Source organism: Acomys russatus, chromosome 17 (genome assembly GCF_903995435.1).
Source record: "Acomys russatus chromosome 17, mAcoRus1.1, whole genome shotgun sequence".
NCBI lineage: Eukaryota > Metazoa > Chordata > Mammalia > Rodentia > Muridae > Acomys > Acomys russatus.
The window spans coordinates 25,735,909-25,762,412 of record NC_067153.1 but is presented as its reverse complement, the minus strand read 5'-3'; the positions used below and the strand labels follow the sequence as shown (position 1 = coordinate 25,762,412).

Genomic DNA, 26,504 nt, shown 5'->3' with positions numbered 1-26,504 from the left:
ACGTGACCTTCAGAATCTCAGCGGCTGGGCTCTGCCTGCCATGTCTTAGCTGCGCCATCTTGGACAAACTACCAGTCTTTCTGGTCCTTGGTTTCCTCTTCTTTGTTTTGAGCCCAGAAACCCATCTTGCCCTCAACATTAGAGAGCTAGTTTGCCTAAGGGTTCTGTGATAACCAAGCGTGGAAGAGATCACACTGGAGTCATTTTAGACAGTCTCAAGTTAGGGGGCACAGAATACCCCTTGGCATAAATAGCAAATCTTGTGAGGGTACTCCCCAGGGTCTGTCCCGTTAGAAGATGGACTGGATTTAGGAAAGAACAAAGTACACCCCAGGAAACAGGAAGAGGGAGGTGGTTGTGGGAGAGGAAAGCATGTCCACTTCTGGGAGCAGGAAGGGAGAGGGCACGAAGGCAAGGAGGGGCTAGTGGGTTTGTCCTGGGCAACAGGGCCTGAGGGAGGAGAGGCGATGGAACAAAGGCAGTCTTCTCTCAGATTGTGAGTTGGATTCCTACGTCATTTGTACTAGGAGGAAAGAAATTCCTCTTAAAATTGCTTTTCGTGTCTTGGAGTCACACTCTAATTTAAGCCATGTGACTATCCTGATGGACCAACCCACCTGGGCCACTTTTTCTAAGGTCCTAGAAGCCTGCACCTGCCTTCCTTCAGAGAGTAGCTGTGCCCCAGAGGCATTGGTTCTTCCCAGGTCCTGTCTCCTCGAAGGCACACAATTGGAATTTCCTGGCACAGGTCCTTAGCAGGTTTTTTTTTCCAGAGCCTGGCTTCTGTCCTTAAGTGTCACCCTTCTCACAGGTACATCTTCCTGTAACCACCTGTGACTTTGTCACCACCCTCCACATAGTGGCCTCTCGGGCAGGCCAGGTGGCAGGGTGAAGCCAGACATGAGAGGCTCCCCATCACTGCTAGGTGAGCTGGCACCTCAGTGGTCTATGCCTCCGGGTAAGAAAGCTGAGATGTGACCCGTATCTTATCACACACTGCTTAGAGAACTGAGCCCCAGGTATGTCCTATCACGGTCACGGGCCCCAGATGGCCACTACAGCAGCCCACGAGTTAACCTATGCAAGACAAATGTCCTTCCCTGCTGTTTAACTCCCCGTGGCCCTCTCGACCTTTGTCCTCTGGAGCTCCCTCCCAAGACACTTGTACTCAAGTCCTCATCTTAACCTACTTCCTGCAGAGCCCAATCCAAGACAGTCAGGCTTCCAGATGTTCCATCCCACCCACAGCTGGCCGGGATCAGGTCCCTAGAGAAAGCACAGGGGTTACTCCCTCAGAAGTCACTGGGTTCATTCACAGCCTATGCCCCTCCTCCAGACCCCCCTGCCCCCAAATGGATCCCATGGGTTCCCAGGCCAGAAAGTAGTAGCCTGAACAGCAGCCATACTTTCCAAAGGGCAGCATGAGCCCCAGACCTGGAACCTCTTTGCAGACTGAGCAAACAGGATGATGGTGAACACCAGACAGGGAGGCTTGATCTTTCCCGGGACAGGGAAGGAGCGAGCAAGGAAACGAGGGGATCCTGAGGGGGAGATTTTGTTGGCCTGACATGAACCCATCAGAGTTTGAGCCAAGGAGGACAAAGGGGACCAGAGAGAAGTCGTCCTAGGTCCTGTCTGTCCTTTGGGCTGGTGGTGATGGAGGGGCGGCTCCTCACTGTAACAAACGCCCCAGGGGCTCCAGGTCTCCAGTGTTGTGCAATAAAGTGGGAAAGCCTGCTCAGCCTGCGGCTGCAGCGGAGGAAATATCCCATGGTTGACTGTGCCAAGGCGGTGACTGATCCAGCCCTCTGGCTTGCGGGCAGGGTGGCGGCCCTCAGAAATAAGCCAATACCTGGGCTGCAGGTGAGGAGCTCCCTGAGAAGCTTGGGTGGTGAGAATCATTTCCCCAAATAGGCCAGAGGGGAAGAACAGACTCTGCTCTGCAGGCTAGTTATGGGAAGCCCATAGCTTCCTAGGAATACCGGGAGCCCCACTCCTCCCTGGTATCACCTGCATTCTCCATACATCTGGAGGCGCTCCACAGCTGGCCTCCCCACCACGACTGAGGGGCACTGCAGCATGAGCCGGTCAAGGCACGTGGGCAAGATCCGGAAACGTCTGGAAGATGTCAAGAACCAGTGGGTCCAGCCAGCCAGAGCTGACTTTAGTGACAATGAGAGTGCCCGGCTGGCTACAGATGCCCTCTTGGATGGGGGTCCAGAGGCTTATTGGCGCGCCCTCAGCCAGGAAGGAGAGGTAGACTTCCTGTCCTCAGTGGAGGCTCAGTATATCCAGGCCCAGGCCAGGGAGCCCCCCGGTGCCCTAGATCCTGCAGCGGGGGCTGAGTCAGGACCCAGAGGGCTTGACTCCTGCTCTTTACAATCGGGTACCTACTTCCCCGTGGCTTCGGAAGGCAGCGAACCGGCTCTGCTGCACACTTGGACCTTGGCCGAGAAGCCCTACATGAAGGAAAAGTCCAGCGCCACTGTGTACTTCCAGATGGACAAACACAACAACATCAGAGACTTGGTCCGCCGCTGCATCTCCCGGGCCAGTCAGGTACTCACCCAGAGCAAGTCTGCACGGCCGTGGGCAGGGAGGAGTAGGGCTGGTAGAACAGGGGCTAGGGGCTGCATCCTCTTCTCACAAGCTTGCCCCAGAACACAGACCCATGCTCCCTGTAACAACTGGGACCTCAGCCACTAACACCCCATCCCTGGCACCACAGTCTCCTGTGTGGGAAGAATAAAGTTCTTCCAGTGCTTTCCAGCCTCTTTGCCAACTGCCTGTCACTCAGTTCTGAGTCCCTGGCCTCTGGCTGCAGGATGTCCTACCTTTGCCTAGACCCTCACCGTTGCTGCTTGTCACTTGGTTCTCGCTACTCTTTCCTTTGTGCTTGCAAATGAAGCGGGGAGGGGCCTTCATTGGGGGCATACTCTTGTCCTTTTGTCCTCTCAGCCTCTCGGCTGATCATGTGGCCCCTGTATCGGGCAGCTCTAAGCAGAAAATGGGATAGGGAGAGGGTCAGAGAAAGTTTCCCTCTCCCCATAGGGCCAATGTTTTAGACTTGGGAAAGTCCTTCAGAAGTGGGGGGGGGGACAAGGGGGATGGGAGGAGCAGGGGGGTGATAGGGGGGCCGCTGGCGCAGCTGACAGGACCTCAGCATCACAGCAGATGGGGCCCGAGTCCCCAGGGCTTCTGGGGCTTCAGGTCTGCAGTGGTTGCCCGTGTTAACTGAGGGCTGGGTGGAGGGGCTCGCTTTCTGGTATCTCTTCTTTCCCAGGTGCACAGGGTTGTGGGGGGTCACCCCAAGGGAGAGAGTGAGCTCCAAGGAGGAGAGAAGTCTGCCATCTAGGGCTAGGGGTGTGTCCCTGTGCTGGAGTGCTTGTTTAACATAGAAGAGGCCCTGAGTTCAATCCCCAGTATGGGGTGGGGGTCATCTATAAAGAAATAATCTCTCTTTTTGTCTGTCTGTCTGTCTGTCTGTCTGTCTGTCTCTCTCTCTCTCTCTCTCTCTCTGTGTGTGTGTGTGTGTGTGTGTGTGTGTGTGTGTGTGTCTGTGTGATGTTTATGCTTATTTCTGGCTGTGGTCCTGGACTCATGACAGGATCCCCACCCCCCACCCCCAGGGTCAATGAGGTGTGCAATCTTAAAGTCCTGGGGAAAGCTACCAAGGCTGGGGGCCTGGAGGGTTGTAAGGGAGCAGAGCTCTGGAAAATTAAATTAGATGATATCAGTGGGTGGATCCACTGTGTTTCAGGGCTGCCTGGGAACTATATTTCATGACATGATGGCATCCTCAGTTGACAGATGGGCCCAGGAAGGCTTTGAGGAGCCTGGGCACCCATGGCTACCTTGTGACACCTCAGGCTAGTACTTGACCTCCTGGGGCTCAGCTACTATGCTGACCTGAGTGAGACTCTTTTTTTGGCCTAACTGTGATGACTGCCAGCACCAGACGCAGCACCAGCTCCAGGGCCAGGGCAACGTCTTGGAAAGTTGCCACTGCTCCATTATCCCCACCTTCTGAAGCCCAAGCCCCACAGGTATTTTTTTTCTTTTTTGTATGACACAACATGTTATGGATTTTAAGACAGTTGAAAATCAGAAGGTGCTAAAAGTGAGGATGTCTGGGTCCACTTAGCAAGTAGGAAGACTGGATCCTCTGAAACAAGTTATGGTGACCTCTTTGACTGGGTATTCTCTGTCACAGTCTCCTAAATCTCTTTGTGGACTTGAGCCTCTTGAGGCTTTCCTCATTTCTACTGCCTACCAGCCACCTGCAGGCTGACTGACTTAGTTATACCCTTCAGACATGCAAAACTCATAGGAGTGCAAGAGTGCACAGGCCAATACAACACACACACACACACACACACACACACACACACACACACACACAAAGAAAGAGAGAGACAGACTGGCAGAGACAGAAATAGAGACAGAGAGACAGGCAGACAGACAGAGACAGAAATGGAGACAGAGGGAGACAGAGACAGGCAGGCAAACAGACAGACAGATAGACAGACAGACAAAGACAGGAAGAGGAGGAAAGCCAGGCGATGGTGGCACATACCTTTAATCCCAGCACTTGGGAGGTAGAGGCAGGCAGATCGCTGTGAGTTCGAGGCCAGCCTGGTCTACAAAGTGAGTCTAGGACAGACAAGGTTACACAGAGAAACCCTGTCTCGAAAAAAGAGGAGGAGGAGCTCTCCCATCTTCTATAACTGCAGCCCCTGAGAGGAAAGGCAGACAGGCTGGGGAGCAGCCTGGCCTGTCCTCTCTAGGGCATTCCCCACCCTAAGAAGCAGGATCCACCCTCCTTACTTCCCTTCAAACTGAATTCCTTCACTGCTCCCAGCCCAGGGTGGCAAAGCAGAACTGAGGTGTCTCTGCCTTGGGGACGTCTCTGTCAGCTGCCTCCCGCTACGAGAAAGGACTGGATATGCTGCAGGTCAAACTCCAGATGGCGCAAAGTCCCTGAGAGACAGTGACTAAGGCCGGCTGCTGAGAAAAGGTGGCCTGAGTTGTCAGGAAAAGGCTGAGTAAGAGCTTTCCAGGCAGAGAAGGAAGGGAGGGTTCCAGGTAGAGTGAAGCCCAGTGCAAAGGTCAGGAATGTCAGAGGGGGGCAAGTGTCCTGGAGAAGGGGAGATGCCACCGTCTATGCAGTGAGACCCTAAGGAGTCAGGAGGGGACAAGGATGGAGGCTCCAAGGCCAGCCACTGTGTATGCTTTGTACATTGGATGTAAGAGTGAGAATAGCATTTCCCAAGTTGAGTAACAAGTCCCTGAGGATCCCTGAGAACTTTCCAGTGGTTCTGGGATGCTCTGTTGTTTCTAAGCACTTATCTGTTTTGTTTTGGCTTGTTTTGTTTTGTTTTAAGTGTATTTTGCTCCCTGCTGTAGAATCTCACGTAGCTTCTGATTGTCCTGTCTCTATATCCCAAGTGATGGGATTACAGGCATGCACCATCATGCCCTGATGTTTGCACTTCTAGAATTTTAACCTTGGGCTTTGTGCATGTTAGCCAATCACTCTGTCAGTGGGGCTACATCTTAGCTCCCCCCAAAGATTATTTTCTATGCTTCCACTCACAGCACTATGCAGCAGACTGAGGTGGGAGATAGGGAAAAACTACAGTGTTCTGTAGAGGCAGACATTGATTAGCAAAAATGTAAAGCATCAGACCTGGGGGTCTGCTTAGCATGTGTGAGGTTCTGACTTTGGTCCCCAGCATGGCACACAAACATACAACATATGAGGACCCAGCATGGCACACAAACACACAACATATAAGGAAGAAGGTCATGCTGCTCACCATAGCTTTTGAAGATAGGTATTTTCTGAAATGTGTTATTTTATGCTATTTATTTTATAATGGGGTTGATGGCTAATAATTTAAAACAGCAAAAATGATTTTTTCAGGTCCAGTTTCTCATCTCAATAGGTATAATACACAGAAAAAAGTTCTCGAAGATATTGAAAATTGTTAAGAGTGCAAGAAGATGCTCTGAGGGGTGTGTGTGTGTGTGTGTGTGTGTGTGTGTGCGTGCGCGCGCACGCGCACGCACACGCGCGCACATTAAAAGCCAGTGGGGAATAAATTAGGGTTATATTCCTGGCAGGGAAACAGAGCCAGAATGTTTCTTTTAATTCTAGAATGTACTTTCCTTACCCTTCTTCCCTCAGGTTGTCACTGTTGTGCACAGGACAGACAGACTGACAAAAAGACAGAGTCTTTGTGGGTGTGGAGCATAATGATAAGGACATGAGTTTTCAGGTTGGGGTGTGAGTAGGTCTGACCACATCCCAGGCCTGTGGCTGTGGAGAGCTGTCTGCACCCCCAGATCCTCCCTGGGAAGTGGGGGATTGGTATTGAGGAAGTCACATGAGACAAATCTGGGGTAGATGCTTATCGAGCCTTTTTTGTTGTTACTGTTTGGTGGCTTAGAACAACAGGAATTTATTTTCAAATAGTTCTGGAAGCCAAAGGGATGGAACGGTGGTACCCACTGGGCCATACAAACTCCAAGAGAGAACCCTTGCTCCCATCTCCCAGCCTCTGGGGGCTCCAGGCCTCTTGACTCCCCAACTCTAATCTCTGTCTTCACATGGCCTCCCTCTCTTCTCTTTGCATCTTTCCTCTACTTTTTTTTTTTTTTTTCGAGATAGGGTTTCTCTGTGTAGCCTTGGCTGTCCTGGACTCACTCTGTAGACCAGGCTGGCCTCGAACTCACAGAGATCCACCGGCCTCTGCCTCCCAAGTGCTGGGATTAAAGACGTGCACCACCACGCCCGGCTTCCTCTACTATCTTATTTTGGCACAGGGTCTATGTAGCCCAGGCTATCCCAGAACCTGTGATCTTTCTGTCTCAGCTGTAATTCCAGTCTTGCACCATGGAGACCCACATCCCCTGTTCCCTCTTGTCATTGGATCCAGGGCCCACTTAGTAATCTAGAAAGAGCTTACCTTGAGATTTCTCACTTACTCCCACCTGCATAGACTTTCTCCCAAGTAAGGTCTCGTTCACAGTGGTTAGGCTGTGACCGTATATTTTTTGGGAGGGAGGAACCACGGTTCGATCCACTACACTCTTTAAGATGGCACCTCCCCAACCCAGCCATCGTGTAGGAAGCTTATGAAGAATAACTCAAAGCAGCTACTGGCCTCAAATTCATCCAACTGAAAGCCCATCCCAACAAGAAACAAATGAAATAAACCCACATGTTGTGTACCTATCTTTATAAGCATCCATGACCTATAAATCAAGGTGCCTTGTTTTTATAAACCTGTCACTTTAGTTGCTTTCTCACCAACACTGTCTCAGAGAAAGCTCTGCGCTCTGGAAAGGGTGTGGTCCCTCTCTCTATGCCTCAGAAGGGCAGTATTTATCTCACAAGAGGGAAGGAAGCCCCTGGCCATTTGAACTCCCATATATTTAGTTTACACACTTCCAGCTTGTGACAACCACCCATGCTTCTAACCCATGGATTATGGGTTTTATTGTGCAAGACCCAGTTCTCCAATTGTCCCCCCTTACACAGATAGCCACATCAGCTAAGTAGTCAGCCCTACACAGGTCCCAGCCACCTCTGTGGTCCACCCATAAGGTGAGGTGTTCTCTTTCCATGCTAGCTTCCAGTTGTTGCTGCTTTAAAAACAAACAAACAACAAACATTGTCACAGGGCATTTTGACACGGGCTTGTGATCCCAGCACTTGGATGGCTGAAGTGGAAACACTACAAGTCAATGCTTGTCTTAGCTGCACAGTGAGACTCAAAGCAAAATGAGACAAAGTATGCATGCACACGTGCTTGCACACACACGGGCTCATTGCTGGCAAGACAGTGAAACAATATTGTTCTATCTGTGGTAGCTACTTGCCTCAATGCTATGAGAAAACACCTGATAGAAACAAACCCCCAAAGTTCTACAACATCCCCCAAACTGCTCACCATCTGGTGACCAGGTGTTCAAGCATATGAGCCAGTGGGGGACATTTTACTGGCAAACAGCAACATCTAATGTTGAAGACAAAATTCTCTATACCCCTCCTGTTGTGACTACCATTTAGGCTTAATCTGTCTGTGGCAGTCACAGTGGAGGGTGACGATTAGGTTTATTTCACTTTTTTAAAATTTAATTTCATTCATTACCAACATACATTTCTTGAGTACTTACCATCTAGCAGGCTTTACTTTTGACCACAAACATACTAATGATTCTTGTAATTTTAACACAGTCATCCAAATGATCTTTTAAACCACAATTTAGGTATTAGTAATGGGAATAAATCAATCCAAGCAAACTGACGGAGATTTGTTATCCTTTGTGGAGAGGTCAGAGGTAGCTTGGCACAGGGGTATGCCCTTGTAATCCCAACACTCAGGGGATTTCAGGCATGGCTGGAACCAGGTGGTTCAGGTACTATTACTGAGGACCCATGCCCACTGCCTGGCTTGGCTTTCTCTAGGCTGGCTTCATTTTTGTGCAGGAACAGCACACTGGGTGCCAGGATTAACTACTAGCAGCTAAGTGGGGGTAGAGCAGACAGACAAACACCTCTCCTTTTCTCAAGAATTCCAACAAACAACCAGGAGCGGCTCTCATCAGAACAAGTTGGATGGTGTGACCATCTCTGGACCAGTCTCTGTGGCCAGGGAGGGATGTGGTGCTCTCGTTGCTCTGGCCTTGGTCTCATGTGACCAGTGGTTTCCAGCTGCTCTGTGACCAGTGGTTCCCAGCTGCTCTGTCCAGTTCGCTCTGGGGTGCTGTTGACACAGAAAGGAAAAATGGGGATTTGGCAAGCAGGCACCCCTCCATTTGCCTCCCCTTTGTGGGATATCTCAGCAAAGTTCTGAGGAGACTGATGATGATACAGAGGCTGCTGGGAGTTCACGACCCCTCCATCCCACTGGGGGCAGCTCTCTCTGAGCTAGTTTAAATATAGTTCTTCCATATGGGATTCTGTGGGACATGAGGACTCCGGGGGTGGGGGGACACTTAGAGGCCAGTGAGAAGGCTCAGCAGATAAAGAGAGCTGCTGCGAAGGCTGAGAATAGAAGTTCAGTCCCTGACAACCACATAGCGTCAGGAGAGAACCAATTCCACAAGTTGTCTTCTGACCACAACATTCACACAATGGCACAAGTTACCCGCCCTCCCAGCTCCATTCTGTGGGGTCGGGGGAGGAGAGAGAGGGAGAAATATAAACAAACAAATGAAAATGTTAAAAGATTAAGAACACTTGACAAACAGTGCGGTTCCTTCTACCTCCAAATGGCCAGGAATACCTGAAGTTCATTTTCTTTCTCTCCACCTGTTTGCTTTCCTTCACCTCCCTGCTCTCCTCTTAATCTTTCCTCTCAACACTTCTTACTCCAACATGGCCACAGAGGCAAAGATATGCCTAGTCTGGCATGGTGGGGCCAAGAGAGGCTCAGGACCTCTCCCTTGGGTGCTTCCTTCTCCTTCCTGTAATCCTGTCCTGTCAGACCCTCCCCTATTCCCCCCTTCCCCCTCCAGCTCTCTGAGACCCACTGCAGTTTAGGAGCTGTGGTTGCAACCTGGTGGTGTTGCACTAACCTCTCTAGTAATGGAGTCTTCTCTCCTGGCCCAGGTCCTGGCCATTCTGATGGATGTGTTCACGGATGTCGAGATCTTTTGTGACATCCTAGAGGCAGCCAACAAGAGAGGGGTGTTCGTCTGTGTGCTTCTAGACCAGGGAGGTGTGAAACTCTTCCAGGAGATGTGTGACAAAGTCCAGATCTCCGATAGTCATCTTAAGGTAAGAGGTTCAGTGAAGGTTCTAAGGGTACCCTGTATTCATCAGAGAGGACAGTGCTAGCTCTGACCCAACCCAGTATCTCAAAGAAGCTATACTATTCAGGGAAGCAGCATACGAAACAGTAGTGATCCAGAAAGAGGACTGCAGAATTCTAAAGGATAGTGTTAGGCTCTGACCCAAATGAGATTTCCATCATTTTCATCTATAAAACCCTTGATGGAATGGATGTGTAGGGCCTTCCAAGTTTCAGGACACTGCCAAAATGTAGGCTACATCTTCTTTTCCTTCTATTAGCTTTGGAAACAAAGTTGACACATCTGACAGTACAGAGCCATCCAAAAAACCAACAAGATGTGTGCTTTGAGGGTGACATGGTGGTGGTGCATGCCTTTCATGCCAGTGCTTGAGAAGCAGAGCCAGACAGATCTCTGTGAGTTCAAGGCCAACCTGGTCTACATAGTGAGTTCCAGAACAGCCAGAGCAAATAATAAGAGCCTGTCTTGAATAAAAAAAAAAAAAAATTAAGAAGAAGAGGAAAGGAGGAAGAGAAGGAGGAAAAGGCATGTATGTGTTTTGAACTCCCTGACCCTAACAAGAAGTTGATGCTCTTAGTTTAACTGGATCCTCCCCTAAACACATGCTCTACTCGCATATGCATGCACATTTTCCTCTCCTGGTGGAAAGAAAAGAAGCACAGAGATAGGAATTTCATTAGTCATACAAGACGTGAGAGCATTGAGTGGAGGTCAGGAGGAAAACCACCCATAACTTTCATGCATAGGCCTAGCTGAACAGCTGATCTGTGGTCCTCTGGGCTCCTCTGATATGTCCCTTCTAGCTCATACATGTAATCAGCTTCTAAAACACCATCCCCTCCACACCGACTGGGGAACAGCTGAGTTCAGGGATCCTTAGTGATGCCACTGATTACGGGCAGTCACTCAAGGTCTGCCTACTCCTCCACAAAGGGTAGGTTATAATAGATGGAGAGAGTCGGCACAGGCCTCGCCTTCATGGACCACACCTAAGAGCTGTGGATCTCCTCTGGCGTGTCCTTCCCTGAGCCTGGTGGGCTATAAACCTAAAGTGAATCCCCACATATTCCCTGTTTTGCCATTTCTACAGGCTTCCATGCGATCCAGCTGAGGCAAGGACACCAGTTGCTGACAGGGAGACAAGATATAAATAGAGTTAGAATTGGGATTGTGAACACACTTTTTCTTAGAATGGTCCTGGGTCCATGAGGTCTTCACATTACTGTCTCCTCTTGTTGTACCGGGCCAGGTGTCTGACCAGCTTAGGGTAAGGAATTCATGTTGTTAAGTTCACCTATAGACTTGCTCCTCGGCAATACAGATGACTTTCCATGGTCCATGGAAGCCTAGAATAGGGGCTCCTTGGGCCATCAAGCCCTTGTCTTTCTTTTATTTGCTGTCTTAATTTTGCTGGAATTCTACTCTTTTCCCCCATTACCATCTATTGCCAGAGCAATGGAAAAAAAAACTTAGAAAGCTAGGCCAACAAAAAATGTAAATGATACAAAAATCTCTCCAAGCTCAGATAAACTCTTGGTAGCATCCTTCCAATTTCCCATGCAAATCATCTTGGTGTGTTTGGGCTGTTGCAGCAGACTGTCACAGACTGGGGTGGCTTATAAACAACTGAGATTTATTTCTCACAGTTCTGGAGACAGAGAAATCCCAGATCAAGATGTCTGCAAATTCAATGTTTGGGGAGGCTCCCTGCCTTGTTTGTAAATGACTGCCTCACTGTATCTTCTTCACATGGCATATTGACCAAGGGAGATGCCTTTGTGAGGCTCCACCCTCAGGAGCCAATTACCTCCCAAAGCCCAGCCTCCTAGAGCCACTGTACTGGAGATTAGGTTTCAACACAGAATTGGGGATACATGTTCAGCCACAGTTCGCATGCTGATCGAGAAACACACCGTTTGTGACAGCTTCTCTTTGCTTCCAACAGAACATTTCCATCAGGAGTGTGGAAGGGGAGGTGTATTGTGCCAAGTCAGGGAGGAAATTTGCTGGCCAAATCCAAGAGAAGTTCATCATCTCAGACTGGAGATTTGTCTTATCCGGATCATACAGGTGAGTACTGGTTTCATCTTCTGTCAAGGCTTCCTGGCAGTGAAGGGCTGAGTGAGGTGCCAGCTGGACCCTAGCTGCTCCCAACACCCTGGGAGCTCCCAGCTCTCCTTTCTGTCCACAGCTAGAGTTCTTCACATACATGGAGCGAGAAGTGAGAAGTGTGGCACCTTCCCGGTACTGAAATAAGACATAGAATTCTTTTAACTCTCAGATCTCTTAGAAACTGTTATAAAGCAATAGATTTCTCCTGTGTGTGGACATGATGATCCATTTTTACTTTAATTTTTAAAAATTTTTGTGAGTGCTTCTTCTCATTAGGGTCTTTCTCTATGTATGATGGGAGGGAAGGCTCTCATACATCAAGGCCACTAAGTTCTGTGTTCAGCTTGGGCCTGATGGTCAATACAAAGATTGAAAAGTTAACTGAGGAAAAAAGTATTAGCAGAACACAGGTGCTAAGCTATATGTAGATTCCTCCCTACGGAATAAAATACAAATGCACTTTTACAATTGAATTTTTAGAAAGGAAATAAAAAGGAAAGGGAATGACGTGACTGTTCCTAGGTGTGGTGGAGGAGAGAGTTTATTATAGATATGTGAGAGAGGATAGCCAGAGGCAGAGACATCTGAGAGAGACCAGCGTGGACATGACCAGATTGACTTGGGCTTATGGATAGAGGGGGAGGGGAAGCGAGAGGAGAACCAGGTGCCAAAGGTACAAAAAAAGACAGGTAACCAAAATGTTTGGATTATATAGGAAAAACCCACCTGGAGAAGAGCAGCCCAGTCTCTGAGCTGGAGAGTTCAGGGTAAAGGGTGAGGTGTGCCAGCCATACTGTGTGACAGGTAAGGACTGAGGGAGGCTGGCAAAACCTGGAGGCCAGGTCTGCTTTGATATGTTAAGTAGGCACCTCAGCCTCTGATCCAGGTTTGAAACTTAACAACAAGATATACTATAAAATGCCCTCTCACGTTTTTATTAAGAAATGTTGTGTTCACTCCCCCACAGAAAAAGGGATGAGGGAGCTTTCCATGGTCTTTTTTGGAAGGGCACTCCAATCAGTTATGTTTCGTGTTTTATGTACATAACACCCGACAGAGGCGATTTCAGGAAGGAAGGTTTGTTTGGGTTCCTGGACCAGGCTACACCTCCCCTCCATCATGGTGGGAAAGCTTTGGGTATGGCAGCAGAAACAGCACAGCCCTTTCTATTATAGTGAGTACAGTAATCAACTGGGACCAAATACCTGACATGAAGACGCTTAGGTAAGCAAAGGTTTACTCTGGCTCATGTCGAGAAAGCAGTCCTTCATGGTCAGGAAGAAGTAACCTCAGGAGCCCACACTGCATGCATAGTCAGGAAACAGGAAGTTACAAATGCCAATGGTGCCTTCTTCTTTTTCTGTAGTCCAGGCCCCAGGCCATAATGTACCACCTACAGTTAAGGTGGCTCTTCCCACCTCAGTTAGCCCAGGTTAGCTAATGCCTCACAGGCTTGTGCACAATCTTGTCTCCTGTATGATTCTCGAGCCTCTCAAGTTGACAATATTAACCTCCCCAGTGGGTCAGGAACGGGAAAGGATGCTCACATTAGATGCAGGGTTGGGATGTAATCTGCTGGCTGCGCCCCATCCCCCCCCCAGAAACCCACCTTCTAGCTTGGCCCCACTTTCTAAAGGTTCCACAACCTCCCAAGACAATGCCATAGTCTGGGGACCAAAGTGCAAACAGATAAGCCTCTCGAAGGCATTTCAGATTCAAACCATCACAGGCACTTAACCTCATTCACGGGGGCTCCACCCCCAGCATGCAGCCACCCCTGAAAGCCCCACTCCCTAACATCGTCTCATTAAGGGTTGGGAGTTTTAACTTGTGGATTTTGGACAGACATAAATACTGAGTTCTAACACCGATATCCATTTCCCAGATCATTTGGATAAGTCAGCATTTTTATAGCAAAATACCAGAGGCAATTAACTTTACACAGAGAAAGGTTACTTAGTTTACAGCCCGGGAAGACTAGCCTGGCCTCTGGGTGGGATGTAACCCGATGGCTGCCCCATCCCCACTACCCATATCCAAAGTATAGCACCATTATTGTCAGACTTGCTGACGTATTTTGACAGTTGCTCTTGATACAAGAAGATGCCTGAAGTAAGGACTCTGTAGGGCAGTGCTTCTCAGTCTTCCTGAGACTACAACCCTTTAATACTGTGACCCTTTAATACAGTTCCTCATGTTGTGCTGACCCCCCAACATGAAATTATCTTGTTGTTACTTCATAATTGTAATTTTGCTAATGTTATGCATCATAATATAAATATCTGAAATGCAGAGCATCTGACAGTCAACCACCCAAAAGGGTCACGACCCACAGGTTGAGAACCACTGCTGGAGTTGGCCTCTTTCTCACTATTACTATTGTTTTTACATTAACATTTACATAGCATGAAACTAATCATTTCAAAATGTTCAATTCAGTGGCAGACCATACAGTCGCAACACTGTACAATTATTACCATTTAGGTATGAAATGTTTTCATCGCCCCCAAAAGAAACTCCATATCCATTAAAAAGTCACACTCACATCCCCTTCTCCTCTACCGCCAGTGACCCCCAGTCTATATTTTGATGACTTTACTTACTCCAGGCATTATACAGATGGAGTCATGCATTAGGTGGTATTTTTAAAAACTGGCCCTGTAACTTAACATAGTGTTTTCGAGGTTCATACCAGCTGTGATATGTTTCAGTGTCTTGTCCATTTTATAGCTGAGCAATACATTCCACTGTATGGATGTAGCACAGTTTGCTAAACCCTTCACCCATTCACAGGGATTGTCCCTGTCCCCAGCTCCTGGCAACCTAAGGTCTGGAAATCTCACTCTTGGGCCCCTTCCTTTTGGAACTGGGACTTTGCCTGCATGGAGAGAGAGGAGGGGATATAGCCAATGGCTGGGAGAGCTAACGGATGCTCTAACCTGAGAAATAGAACACACAAATAAAATTTGCCTTTTAGAACCCAGCAGTCGCTTTCCGTCCACATGACCATGGAGTTGTTTAAGGAAAGCATTACAAGGACGCTGAAGAAAATGGCCACTGAAGCAGTATACTCACCCAGGGATCCCACACTGGGGGAGGGACCCGGCTGAGGCTAAGGCACCTGAGAAGGGTCTCAACTCCAGGAAGTACTGATTACCTCTCTAGCTGACGAATGACAATGAAACCACTGAACTAGACCACTGTGTGGGTAGAAAGAAAGGTTTATTCAGTAGCGAACTGGCAAGGCTGTCACTTGGGGACATGGAGAAGAAGAAAAAAAAAAAGGCAGGAAAAGCCTTGCCAGTTTTAAGGAGACAGGTTGCAGTTGTGTCAGGGAAGGTGGGGGGAGGGGTTGGTGGGGGGGAGGGGAGAGGAGGGGGTGGGCTATGTGAGCAGGAACTGCCTAGGAGTTAGAGTCCTGGAAGGTGGGATTGCAGGCCAGAGCAGCCTGGGGACTGGCATGGGGACTTTGATCTGTTAGGGCTTGTTTGAGTTACTCTGGGCCTAGGTGCTCATTGCTGGAGTTGTGACTGGAAGGGACAGACAAGGGAATTAATGACTTTGCTGACAAACAGCAACCAGTTTCACAAGGTCTCTGGGGAATGCTGAGTCTAGGTTTTAATTATCCGTTAGCAATCCTTCGGTTTACCCAGTCAGAGTCCGGTCCAAGCTGAGCCCAGACCCTAAGGGCTTGTTAATTGTCAGCAGCACGGTTTGGGGGCTTTCCTTAAACTGAACAACCTGCATGCTTCTGGGATTCTGTTTCATCTTTTCTACCAAATATCAATACTGTTAACAAAAGAGGTGGAAAGAAACTAAGAACTTTTCTTGCCCTAGTTCTATTCAAAACCGTAAGTAAATTCACCCCCCTTCGATAATGTCTATCTCCTGGTTTTCATTTGCTATGACCACAAGGCACAGCTCTCAGACTCCAGACTTGGTTAGTTTTTGGCGAGCCAGTCAGGATGTAAATTCCAGGCTGGCCAGCCAACCCTGCAGCTGGAGTCCTGGGGAGTTCCCAGCAGCTGGTGGCATCCTAGAATGTTCTCCCTTTCTCAGTGCAGTAGTGCTGGCTACGGATATATGCATCTCATCGATAAACTGGTTAAGGGAAAGGCTTTTTCTTTTTCTTTTTTTGACTTGCTCTTCATTTGAAAAAATTCTGTTTCGGTGGTTTGTAAACTCCCACAGCCTGAGCTTTCTCTGTGCAATTGGCACTCATTTGTAAAGAGGTTTGAGAGAACCGAGGCACATTTGGAGTTCATTTAGGGGCCTCTTTTATTTCATTTGAAAATTATGGAGTAAGGATTTCCCACCTGAAGCTTTGCAGCCATTTGGCTCTACATATGTTTTATCTGTTGTTGTGGAATAAAGGTTCCACATCTGGGGCTTAATAAGCAGTGTGGAAGTTGCTCTTGGATTGCAGGATATTAATTTGAGCTATTTTCCACTTAGATTCTATAAACGTCTCATTAGTGAGTGGCTGGAGAAGGATCTGGGCCAACAGTGAGCTCTGAGGCAGCCTGCGTGTATCCATTAGGGAAAAAGATACATGTATTCATTTGGGGAAAGATACACGTATCCATTGGAAAAAAGATACATGTATCCATTGGGGGAAAGATACATGTATCCATTGGAAAAAAGATACATGTATCCTGGGGAAAAGATACATGTATCCATTGGAGAAAGGATACATGTATCCATTGGGGGAAAGATACATGTATCCATTGGAGAAAGGATACATGTATCCATTGGGGGAAAGATACATGTATCCTGGGGAAAAGATACATGTATCCATTAGGGGAAAAGATACATGTATCCATTGGAGAAAGGATACATGTATCCATTGGGGAAAAGCTTGACCTGCCATTTGAATTCCTAAGAATCAGTTCACAGCCTAAGGACATTTCCTTTTTACATTTCTCTTTTGAACTATTCCTTGGCATACTGAATTTAAGTAATTTTATTTGTTATTTTGTGTGTTGGTCTGAGAAGCCTTTCTCTATGAGGACTGACTCAAGAAAGGCCAAAGCGCTGGTGCCTTCAAAGCGGTTCTATTAGAAAGCAGGGTCCGTAAATGCTCTCTCTGCCTGCTCTGGATGTCTCTGTATGACTAGAGCTGCACCTGAGGTGTCAGGATCCTGAGCTTAGATGTGTCGTCCATCATAAGAATCATGTCATGTCTTCGTCCTGGGCGGAAGGAGTTTCCATATCTTGTTGCACGCAGGAGCCTGGTCACCCTGTGCTTTCAGTTGCTCTAAACCCTTCAGTGTTAAGGATTTCAAGAGACCCCCAAAATGGGGCATTCAGCATATTAGTGACACCCTGGGAAGGAGTGCCCACCAAGCAGAATAACCTTCTGACCCAAAACACTTCCCCACCGCTGACTGTTTCACCTATCATGGAACCCTAACCAAATGTCTTACGACAGCAAAACACAATCTAATGCCGTAATTGCTGAAAATCCTAAGTGAGCCCCACTCCAGACTCTTCAGCCTACGCTTACTAAAGTTGCTATTCTTGGTAGAGCTAATTTAAAATCCTGTTGCATCTATGTGTAGGCATTTTTGCATAGCTTTTAGGCTGTAGTTAGAGTGTTGCCTAATTATACAGCCTATCCCTTGTGACTGGCTGTCTACCTGACTGCTTCTTCTGTCATCTCTTCTAAACACCAGTTCCTCAGGCCCTATTAGAGTTACCACAAGGAAGAGAGAGGATTGAGGGACTCTGTCCTTTGGAGATGTGCTAAGGTGATGAAGGGAGAGATAAAACAAAACAAAACAAAAACAGATGCTGTTGCTGAAGGCGCTAGAGAATCAGAACCAAAGGACGCTTTTAGGAAGATCAGAACTGGGCATGTACCATCTTGAGCCGTCCCGTGCTGTCCCCCTGAGCATCAAGAGAAACGCAATCTTTGCTGCTCCTTAACTTCTGAAAACGTGGACCATTTCGCTACCTAATCCCCACGTTGGCACTGTTTTCATTTCTGAACTAAGTCAACATAATCTTATGTGTCACATCTTCCCTCAGACGAAGAGCTTGAGCTTGTTGGCTCATGTTGCTACACAGCGTACCCCTCTGCCAGCCTGCTTCCTCATCCGCACAAAACACAACATGGGCTCCATTGGGTCGCTTGGAAGATCAAGTCAATGGCAAAACAGACTCTCAACTGTCTGCCATGAGATACCCAAAAACGTTTGTTTAAGACATTGGTATTAGGGCTAGTGTGATGGCTCAGCAAATAAAGGCACATCTCACATAAGCCTGATGTCATCAGTTCCATTTCTGAAACACACAGTGGAAGAACAGAACCCCTGAGAGTTGTGCTCTGATCTCCACATAGATGCTGAGGCATGTACGGACACACACACACACACACACACACACACACACACACACACACACAAATTTAAATGGCATTGGTGTTAAATATGGTAGCTCATGTATGCTGTAATCCTGGCACCCAGAGTGCTGAGGCAAGAGGATTGCCATGAGTTCTAGGCAGTCTTGGCTACAGAGACACTGTCTCAAAACAAAAACAAGTTGGCATTACTTAACCATTCTTATGTATGGTGCTAGCTATAACTCCAGGCAGGGTTTGTTGAATAGTGACTTTGGTTCTTCAGCCCAACACAGCTAGGTCTTCTATACAAAGTGAATTGACCTCTCCCATGGGTCCTGGTGAGTAAGCAAAAAGTGTTATTATTATGAGCACATTAATCGAATGACTCAAGAAGCATCATTGCAGGAGGTGAGGCCACTTCCTGTGTCTCATCCTTTCTGTGACATATATTGGAGGAAAGCACCAGGGAGCAGGGCCAGGTTCCTCGAGGCAGTGTGTGCCTGACAACGCAGCAGGGCCAGACAGCACTGGACGCATGTCCACTAGACCTAGCCCTAGGACCGCTTTCCTAGTGACAGTCTAGGGAAGGGAAGTTTCAAGGTGTTTACCCTAAACCTGTTTGGGCTGCAGAAAAGAAGGTGGGGTGAGAAGCATGACAAACGTGGGGTTGAAAGGCAGTGTACAGGAACCAGGCTTGTTGCCCAACATTGATTAGGGCTAAAAGCATGATAAGGCTTTGCACGGTCAGGCGAGACTGAGGGGGGAGGGCATTATTTTGGTTTGGAGTACTGGCGATTGAACCCAGGTGTCACGCATACTAGGCAAAGGCACTGCCACTGAGCTACATCATTTGTTTGTTTGTTTTTCGTTTTTCAACACAGGGTTTCTCTGTGTAGCCTGGGCTGTCCTGAACTCACTTTGTAGACCAGGCTGGCCTCGAACTCACAGCCTCTGCCTCCCGAGTGCTGGGATTAAAGGCATGCGCCACTATGCCCAGCTCTTCTTTTTACTTTTTATTTTGATACAAGATCAAAATGAAGTGCCCAGTCTGGCCCTGAGCATTCTACCTTCCCTCCTCAGCCTCCCAGGGAGCTGGGATTACAGGCCTGTGATGCCAGGTAAGGTTTTTAACAAATACTGAGAACTGTGGAAATGCCTTTGTCTTGGAGAATGGCTGTAGGAGGCGTTTGGCATTTCCTCATCAAGGCGAACACTCACCACCTGTAAGCCAGCACTTGTCCTCCTCTGTGTATACCCTGGGGAAGCTTGTTCATGTGCATGTGGGAGACACACAGGAGAATACTGAAGGAGTCCTGTTGAAGAAAGAGCAAGCCAGTTCTCCCCACCAGTGACATAGCCAATGGGATAGTATGTAACAATCAAAAAACAGAAAACAACCACCCCAGAAAAAAACAAAACAAAACAAAACAACAACAACAACCAAAAAAAAAAAAAAAAAACAGTACAGCAAGAAGTAATAAGTAGCTAGCTGGGCACACACACCTTTAATCCCAGCACTCAGGAGGTAGAGGCGAGTGGATCTGAGCTCAAGGCCAGCCTGGTCTACAGATTGAGTTCCAGGACATCCAGGACTTTGCAGAGAAACCCTGTCTCATCGTGAGTGGGGAGGAGCAATAATGTGAACACACTTTAGTAATGTAATATTAAGAGAAAAATCCTAAAAGTTTGCATATATGTTTTTAATCCTAAAGTTACAATATTTACTTGTAAGAATAAATATAAGCATACAGCATTGTTTTTAATTATGGATTAGGGAAGCAGGGATTGGTGATTGGCAGTATGGCATTTGGGAAGGCTCCAGAACCCACAAGGGGTGGGGCCTAGATGGTGGAGCTAGGCTAAATGGGGTGTGCATTGAAGCTTATAGCCTGGCTTGCTCTCTCTGTTTCCCAGCCCATCATGATATGATCAGCTCCGCCGCATGATCCAGCCACCATGAGCACTGCCATGCCTTCCTCAAGGCAGACTAAAATCCTTGACACTGTGAGCAAAACTCAATCTTTTGTTCCTTGAGTTATTTCCAGTGGGTGATTTGGTCACAGCAATGAAAGAGTAACTGACATCGATCCTGTAGTCACAGGACACATTTCACTGACTTTTTTTTTTTTTTTTTTTTTTTTAGCTCAGGACCCCAGGGCAAGGCTGCTGGGAGGACCTTGGCACTGGGTGTGGGCTATGATCCAGGATGGTGAGGAAGGCTCAGTGGACAATGGCACTTGTAGTGAAAGCCTAGTGACCTGAGTTCTATCCCCAAACCAAGTAGAAGAAGGGAAAGCCATCCTCTGACTTCCACATATGCACCATGGCAGGTCTCTGTGATCATACATGTATTAATACACACACACACACACACACACACACACACACGATAATGATAAACAAACAAGATTTAAAGGTGGCTCCCTTTCATTTCAGGCCATACTACTAACAGTGTAACACAGGAAAATAGATCCGTGAGTTAAATAAGCCATGGATAGACCAGAAAGGAGAGTGGGCTATCAGACAAAGATTGTGAAGTTTTGCCTTCAGGGCCCAAACTCAGCAAACAGTAGACATCATTCCTTCCCCTGTGTTTAATGAGAGAAGTCTATGAGCAAAGCTCAGTGGTACACAAGAGCAGAGTGTGGGGGCCACACAGGGAATGGAGGGGCATGAAGAGCCTAAGACAGTGAACGCACAGTTCTCAACCCGTGGGCCAGGACCCCTTTGGGAGTCAAACAACCCTTTCACGGGGGTCATTGGCTAAGATCATTGGAAAACACATATATTTGCATTACAATTCAAAACTAGCAAAAATTACCATTATGAAATATCAACGAATACAGTTTTATGGTTGGGGGTTACCACAACATTATTAAAGGGGTGCAGCATTAGAAAGGTTGAGAACCCCTGGCCTAAGAAGTTTCTAGGGCGCTGTTGAGCTTGTTTTGTTGAACGAGGTACACACCTATGTGTCTTACAGACACTTGCGTATCTGATTACAAACAACTCTGCAAGTCTAAGGCAAGCCGGATCTGTCACCTCCTTGCCTGCCTCCTGGCAGCCTGAGTTCAGCCTCCGAGGCTCAGCTCTCCAGGCCGTGGGTGCTCTTGGGTGGGAGGAGAGGTTTAAACAAAGCATCCTGATTGTTCCAAGGCTTATCCTGGCCTGTGTGGGCCTGTCCTGATTCACAGTATAGAGAACCCTACCCGGGCTCTAAGGCCAGGAGACAGGCAGAGGGCTGAAGCAGAGACCCTTCCTCGGAGGTCTGTCTCTCATCAGTTCTCACACTGCCCACACTTTGGGGATGCTGGCTTTTTCTTGCTATCCCCATGCACTGCACTACCCTAGGGATGGCCCATTTGTGTGAGTAGTCCACGATCCTTAGCTCCTCTTGGTGGGGTACCTCCCCTGCCCTAGGCTTCTGAGGGTGTGTTTTCTATCTGAGACTGAAAAATGTTTGCCAAAATAAGAGAATCATAAAAATAAGGCATAAATGCCTCAAGTTTTTTGTTTTCACTTAAAACCTCTAAATTGGGAGTGGGGGGGGGGGGTCAAGACCTATCTTCAAAGGTGTTCATCCCTGGATATCTGAGGGACTTTCTTTTCTGAATTGCAGCTGTAGGTACTCAAGTCCCCGTGGGCTCACTCTGCATTCCATTTTTGCATTGCTTAAAGAGCAAAATGAGTTAACTCTTCATTCAAGAGCACTTATTTATTTATTGTTTGTGTGTTAGGATTCTGTTGTGTAGTCCAGGCTGGTCTGGAACTCACAGTGATCCTCCTGCCTCAACTTCCTGAGCACTGAGATAAAAGGCCAGTGCCACCTCTTGGAGCCTGAAGGACAGTTTAAATTTCTATGGCAACACAGCAGGGCCATCCAATACTTAGTCACCCTTTTGCCTGTTTGGGGAGCTGTTTTCAGTGGCTAGTAAGTGTTGGCGTGGGGCTGGTACCCCATCTTTACAGGTAGGAACACTGAAGGCCCCCCAACACTGGCTCCATCAGGTGACCTCCTTTGAGCAGAATGGAGGCAGGAGGACTCAGCTCACACTTAGCTATTTTCTGACCTTTGGGCTCTCTCTCTCTCTCTCTCTCTCTCTCTCTCTCTCTCTCTCTCTCTCTCTGTGTGTGTGTGTGTGTGTGTGTGTGTGTGTGTGTGTGTGTGTTGTCTGTCTGTCTGTGTTATGATCTAAAATGATGTGGCAACCCCCTGAGAAACTATGCCATTCAACAGATCTGTCAGAAGGCTAACATTCCTCCTCCCCCCCCCCTTTTTATATTTTTTTCTTTTCTTCCCCCCCCCCCCCCAGTTTTTTGACACAGTGTTTCTCTGTATGATAACTCTGTCCTGGACTCACTTTATAGACCAGGCTGGCTTTGAACTCACAGTGATCTGCCTGCCTCTGCCTCCCTAATGCTGAGATTGAAGATATGTGCCACCACGCCTGTCCCCCCCCCCCTTTTTTTTAAATTAAAAATGAGGAACTGGGAAGGGGTAATGGTGGGAGGAGTGAGGGCAGAGTGTTCTTTAGAGTACTTCCTGCTGGTTAGGGATGAAGACATCTTTGGGGGCCCTGAGAAAGTTGGGATGCTGGAGAAGTCCTGGGAGAGTCAACTGTTTGACCACTGTGCAGGATCTGTGAGAACATCTGTGGCCTAGCTGAGGCGGGCTACAAGGCTGGGCACCTGTGGGTAACAGCTTTGGCACTGTCCTGGATACAGGAAACACCTGGACTTGGCAGGCTACTGGCAGGCTACAAGTGTGTGTGTGTGTGTGTGTGTGTGTGTGTGTGTGTGTGTGTGTGTGTAAGGCAGAAGATAAAGTTAAGTAGGTCAGGGAGAAAAGTTTTTTTCCTTCAGTGTACTTCTGAAAAATTTGGACCCATGGTGGGGAGGGGAGTCCCAAAACCAAGGAAGGGGGAAGGAATCCCATTCTCTGGAATAGACAATACATGGGAAAGTTAGGCTGTTGATTGACAGAGGTTCTTCTCTGGAATCCATTTGACCTCTGAGAGGGCTACCACATCATTACAGATCATAACACAGACACAGACACACACTCACACCACACACACACATACATACACACACACACACACACACCATGAGAGAGTGTATTTCCTGAAGAATCCTCTTAAGTTTACAAAAGAGATAGACTTTAGACATGTTAGCATTTCCACTGTTTGCAATCTGCACTGAAATCTGCACTGGAAAAAAAAAAAAAAGCCAGAGACACACATCTTCGTGTCAGCATAGCAGAGGCTTGGGAAATGACCTTGGGTTAAAAGCATGAATCCTCTTTGAGGTGAGCTCAGGGAAGACAGAAGAAGCCAGTGGATCTGAAGGGACAACAACTCACTAGACCTTGATTTTCAGGATGACTATGCATCAAAAAAGAGGGACTTTCCCCCTCTATCCAGAAGACAGGATGTATATAAATTTAGCACAATAACAAACATTGTTTGCAGCCAGGTGGTAGTGGTGCACACCTTTAATCTCAGCACTCGGGAGGCAGAGGCAGGTGGATTGCTGTGAGTTCGAGGCCAGCCTAGTCTACAAAGCGAGTCCAGGACAGCCAAGGCTTCACAGAGAAACCCTAGCTCAATATTTTTTTCTTTTTCTTTGAGGTCTTTCTTTCTTTCTTTCTTTTTTCCCCCAAGACAGGGTTTCTCTGTGTAGCCCTGGCTGTCCTGGACTCTATTTGTAGACCAGGCTGGCCTTGAACTCACTGAAATCTGCTTGGCTCTGCCTCCTGAGTGCTGGTATTACAGATTTGTGCTACTATGCCTGGCTTAGCTTGCATGTCTTAATTATCATTAAAGACTAGGGCTTAGGTTCCATCCATGTTAGGTTTAGAGGCCTAAAAATCATGATTCAGAATTGAAACCCTTCTAGTATCAAAATTAAACTTTTAAATACATAAACGTAGTCCATAAAAAGACTGGGAACTTTTCTGACCATTATATGGTATATAACTATAGAACACAACAGTTTCCCGCATGATTGAGGTTATAAAAAAGCTATAGCTTATAAAAATCTAAAGCTATTATGGCTTAATAATATTAGCAAAAAACAAGGGTAAACATATTTTTAAGGCAGTAATTTTAAGCTTTTTACTGTTGTAAACCTCCAATTTTCTTTTTAAAAGGAGTTTTTAAAATCTCTCAATTGTGTTTTTGTAACATTAAAATAAAGTACCTCTTTAAGAGTGAAGATATAAAGTATAGTCATAATTTTCAGAAGGCAAAGCCAAGTTCTAACAGCACTGTAAACAATTCAGTGTCTCAAGTTAATATATCTCAAAAGCATTTTTGGAGTTGCATCCCATGGTTCAAGATTAAGCACAAACTCTCAATTGCTAACCCCAAGTTATGAGTTTTAACCATCTCCAATAATTTATAAGTCTATAACCTATAGCTAAGACATACAGAATAAGACATGTAATGGCCACATACTAGCAAAGATATAAATTAGCTTGTTAATCTGAATAGGCCTTTCTAACCTTGAAATTTCATCCTTATATAAAGAATATTTTAAACCAGGGTTGAATCACATATACAGTATGTTGGTTTTTTTTTTTTTAATGTAACCTTAAGTTTCTATCATCATATAAACACTTATACCAATTTAGAATATGAAACGTGTTACTTTCTTAGTCTGAAAGGAGATGCAATAATAAACAGAGAGTTCATTAGGACTAAGAAGTTTTATAAAAGTTGCTTTATACCATATAGTCATATTAAGATGGGAAAGACATATGGCAGGTTGCAAGCCATATGGTCGACATGGTTGTTATTTAAAAACATTTGTGTTTCTATAGATATATGTTTAAATGAATGTTGCATTCAAATTACATGCATATATACACATATGGAGTTGAATTAGAATTGCATACACATATGCATACATATATATGCCCTAAACATGAGTTGAATCATATATTATATATATACTTAAATATGGATTCTTAATCATAAGCCTTTTGCCAAAAGTTTAAAGTCAAATATTGCTATAGAATATGTAGATTTAAAACCATACCCAATGAGCAAATTATATCAATATTAAACCATATCCAATGAGCAAATTAAAAATCCTCAGATGTGAGCTGACAACACAATCTTTGACAATTTTTTTGAGAGCAGAGTGCAAAGAAATCAGAGATAAAAGGTTTTCGATTTTAGGTTTTATGTTTGTTTGTTTTTAAGAGTTGGGAAGTAGAGTCTTAAAGATAAGAGACTTTGGAAGCATAGAACAGTGGCCAGGGTGAGTGGCTCTGAGGGTCTCAGAAACGCAAGACTGATGTTCTTCACTGTCTCGTCCCCTTCTCTCCCCCTACCTCCTCCCCCCTCCCTACCTCCGCCAGCTTCTCTTGGCTCTGTGGACACGTGCACAGGAACATCCTCTCCAAGTTCACGGGCCAGGCGGTGGAGCTGTTCGATGAGGAATTCAGACGCCTCTACGCCTCCTCCAAGCCCCTGATGGGCCTGAAGTCCCCAAAGCTGGTTCCCCAGCTCCAGCCCTGCAAGGGCCCAGAAGCCCCCAATGGCCGCCTCAGTGGCAGCAGCGGCTCCGCCAGTGACCGGACCTCCTCCGACCCCTTCAGCAGCCCGTCGACTGGCAGCAATGCCCACAACCAGAGTCTGTCCACATCCTCAGGGCCGGGCAGTCCCCTGGCCCCCATCCCATCCGCAGTCCCAAGGCTTGAGCCCTACCACAGCCCCCGGAGAACGGCGGCCCCACAGGCCCTCTTGGGCCCCATGAGGCCCCATGAGGCAGCAGCAGTTCCCCACAGCAGCTTCATGGCCTACAGGCCCACCCGGCTGCAGCTGCAGCAGCTCGGCCTGGTGCCAAGGGTGGCTCAGCCCTGGAGACCTTTTCTACAGGCCTTGCCTCATTTTTAAAGGGTCCTTTCCCCCTCACCGACTTTCTGGGGATGAGGACTGCGCACTGCTGAATTTTCTGAGTCAAAGGCCATGTCTTAAGGACCAATAAGATTGAGCCTGATTCCCTATGAGCTAAAAGCACTGGGGGTCGGGCGTGGGGATGGGTTATTGCCTACGTAACCCGTTCTGGAAGATTCCAGGGAGGTAGTGGAGAGACCTCAATGACAAAATATGATTGAGAGAAACCCTGCCTTCCAAAGGCCATCCTGGACTTTGATACTGATGTCTACATAATGTAAAAACAGGCAAATGCTGCCTGTTTGTTATAAACAGGCACC

The 26,504-nt window shown here is 47.2% G+C and overlaps 1 protein-coding gene across 1 annotated transcript; it reads left to right on the top strand.

The window, feature by feature from the left end:
- The first annotated feature begins 1,913 nt into the window (after positions 1-1,913).
- Fam83a (family with sequence similarity 83 member A) lies at positions 1,914-26,184 on the top strand. The gene is made up of 4 exons (XM_051159645.1): positions 1,914-2,559; positions 9,623-9,790; positions 11,771-11,895; positions 25,647-26,184. The coding sequence occupies exons 1-4, from the start codon at positions 2,080-2,082 to the stop codon at positions 26,182-26,184; spliced, it is 1,311 nt and encodes a 436-aa protein (XP_051015602.1). The 5' UTR covers positions 1,914-2,079.
- The last annotated feature ends 320 nt before the right edge of the window (positions 26,185-26,504 follow it).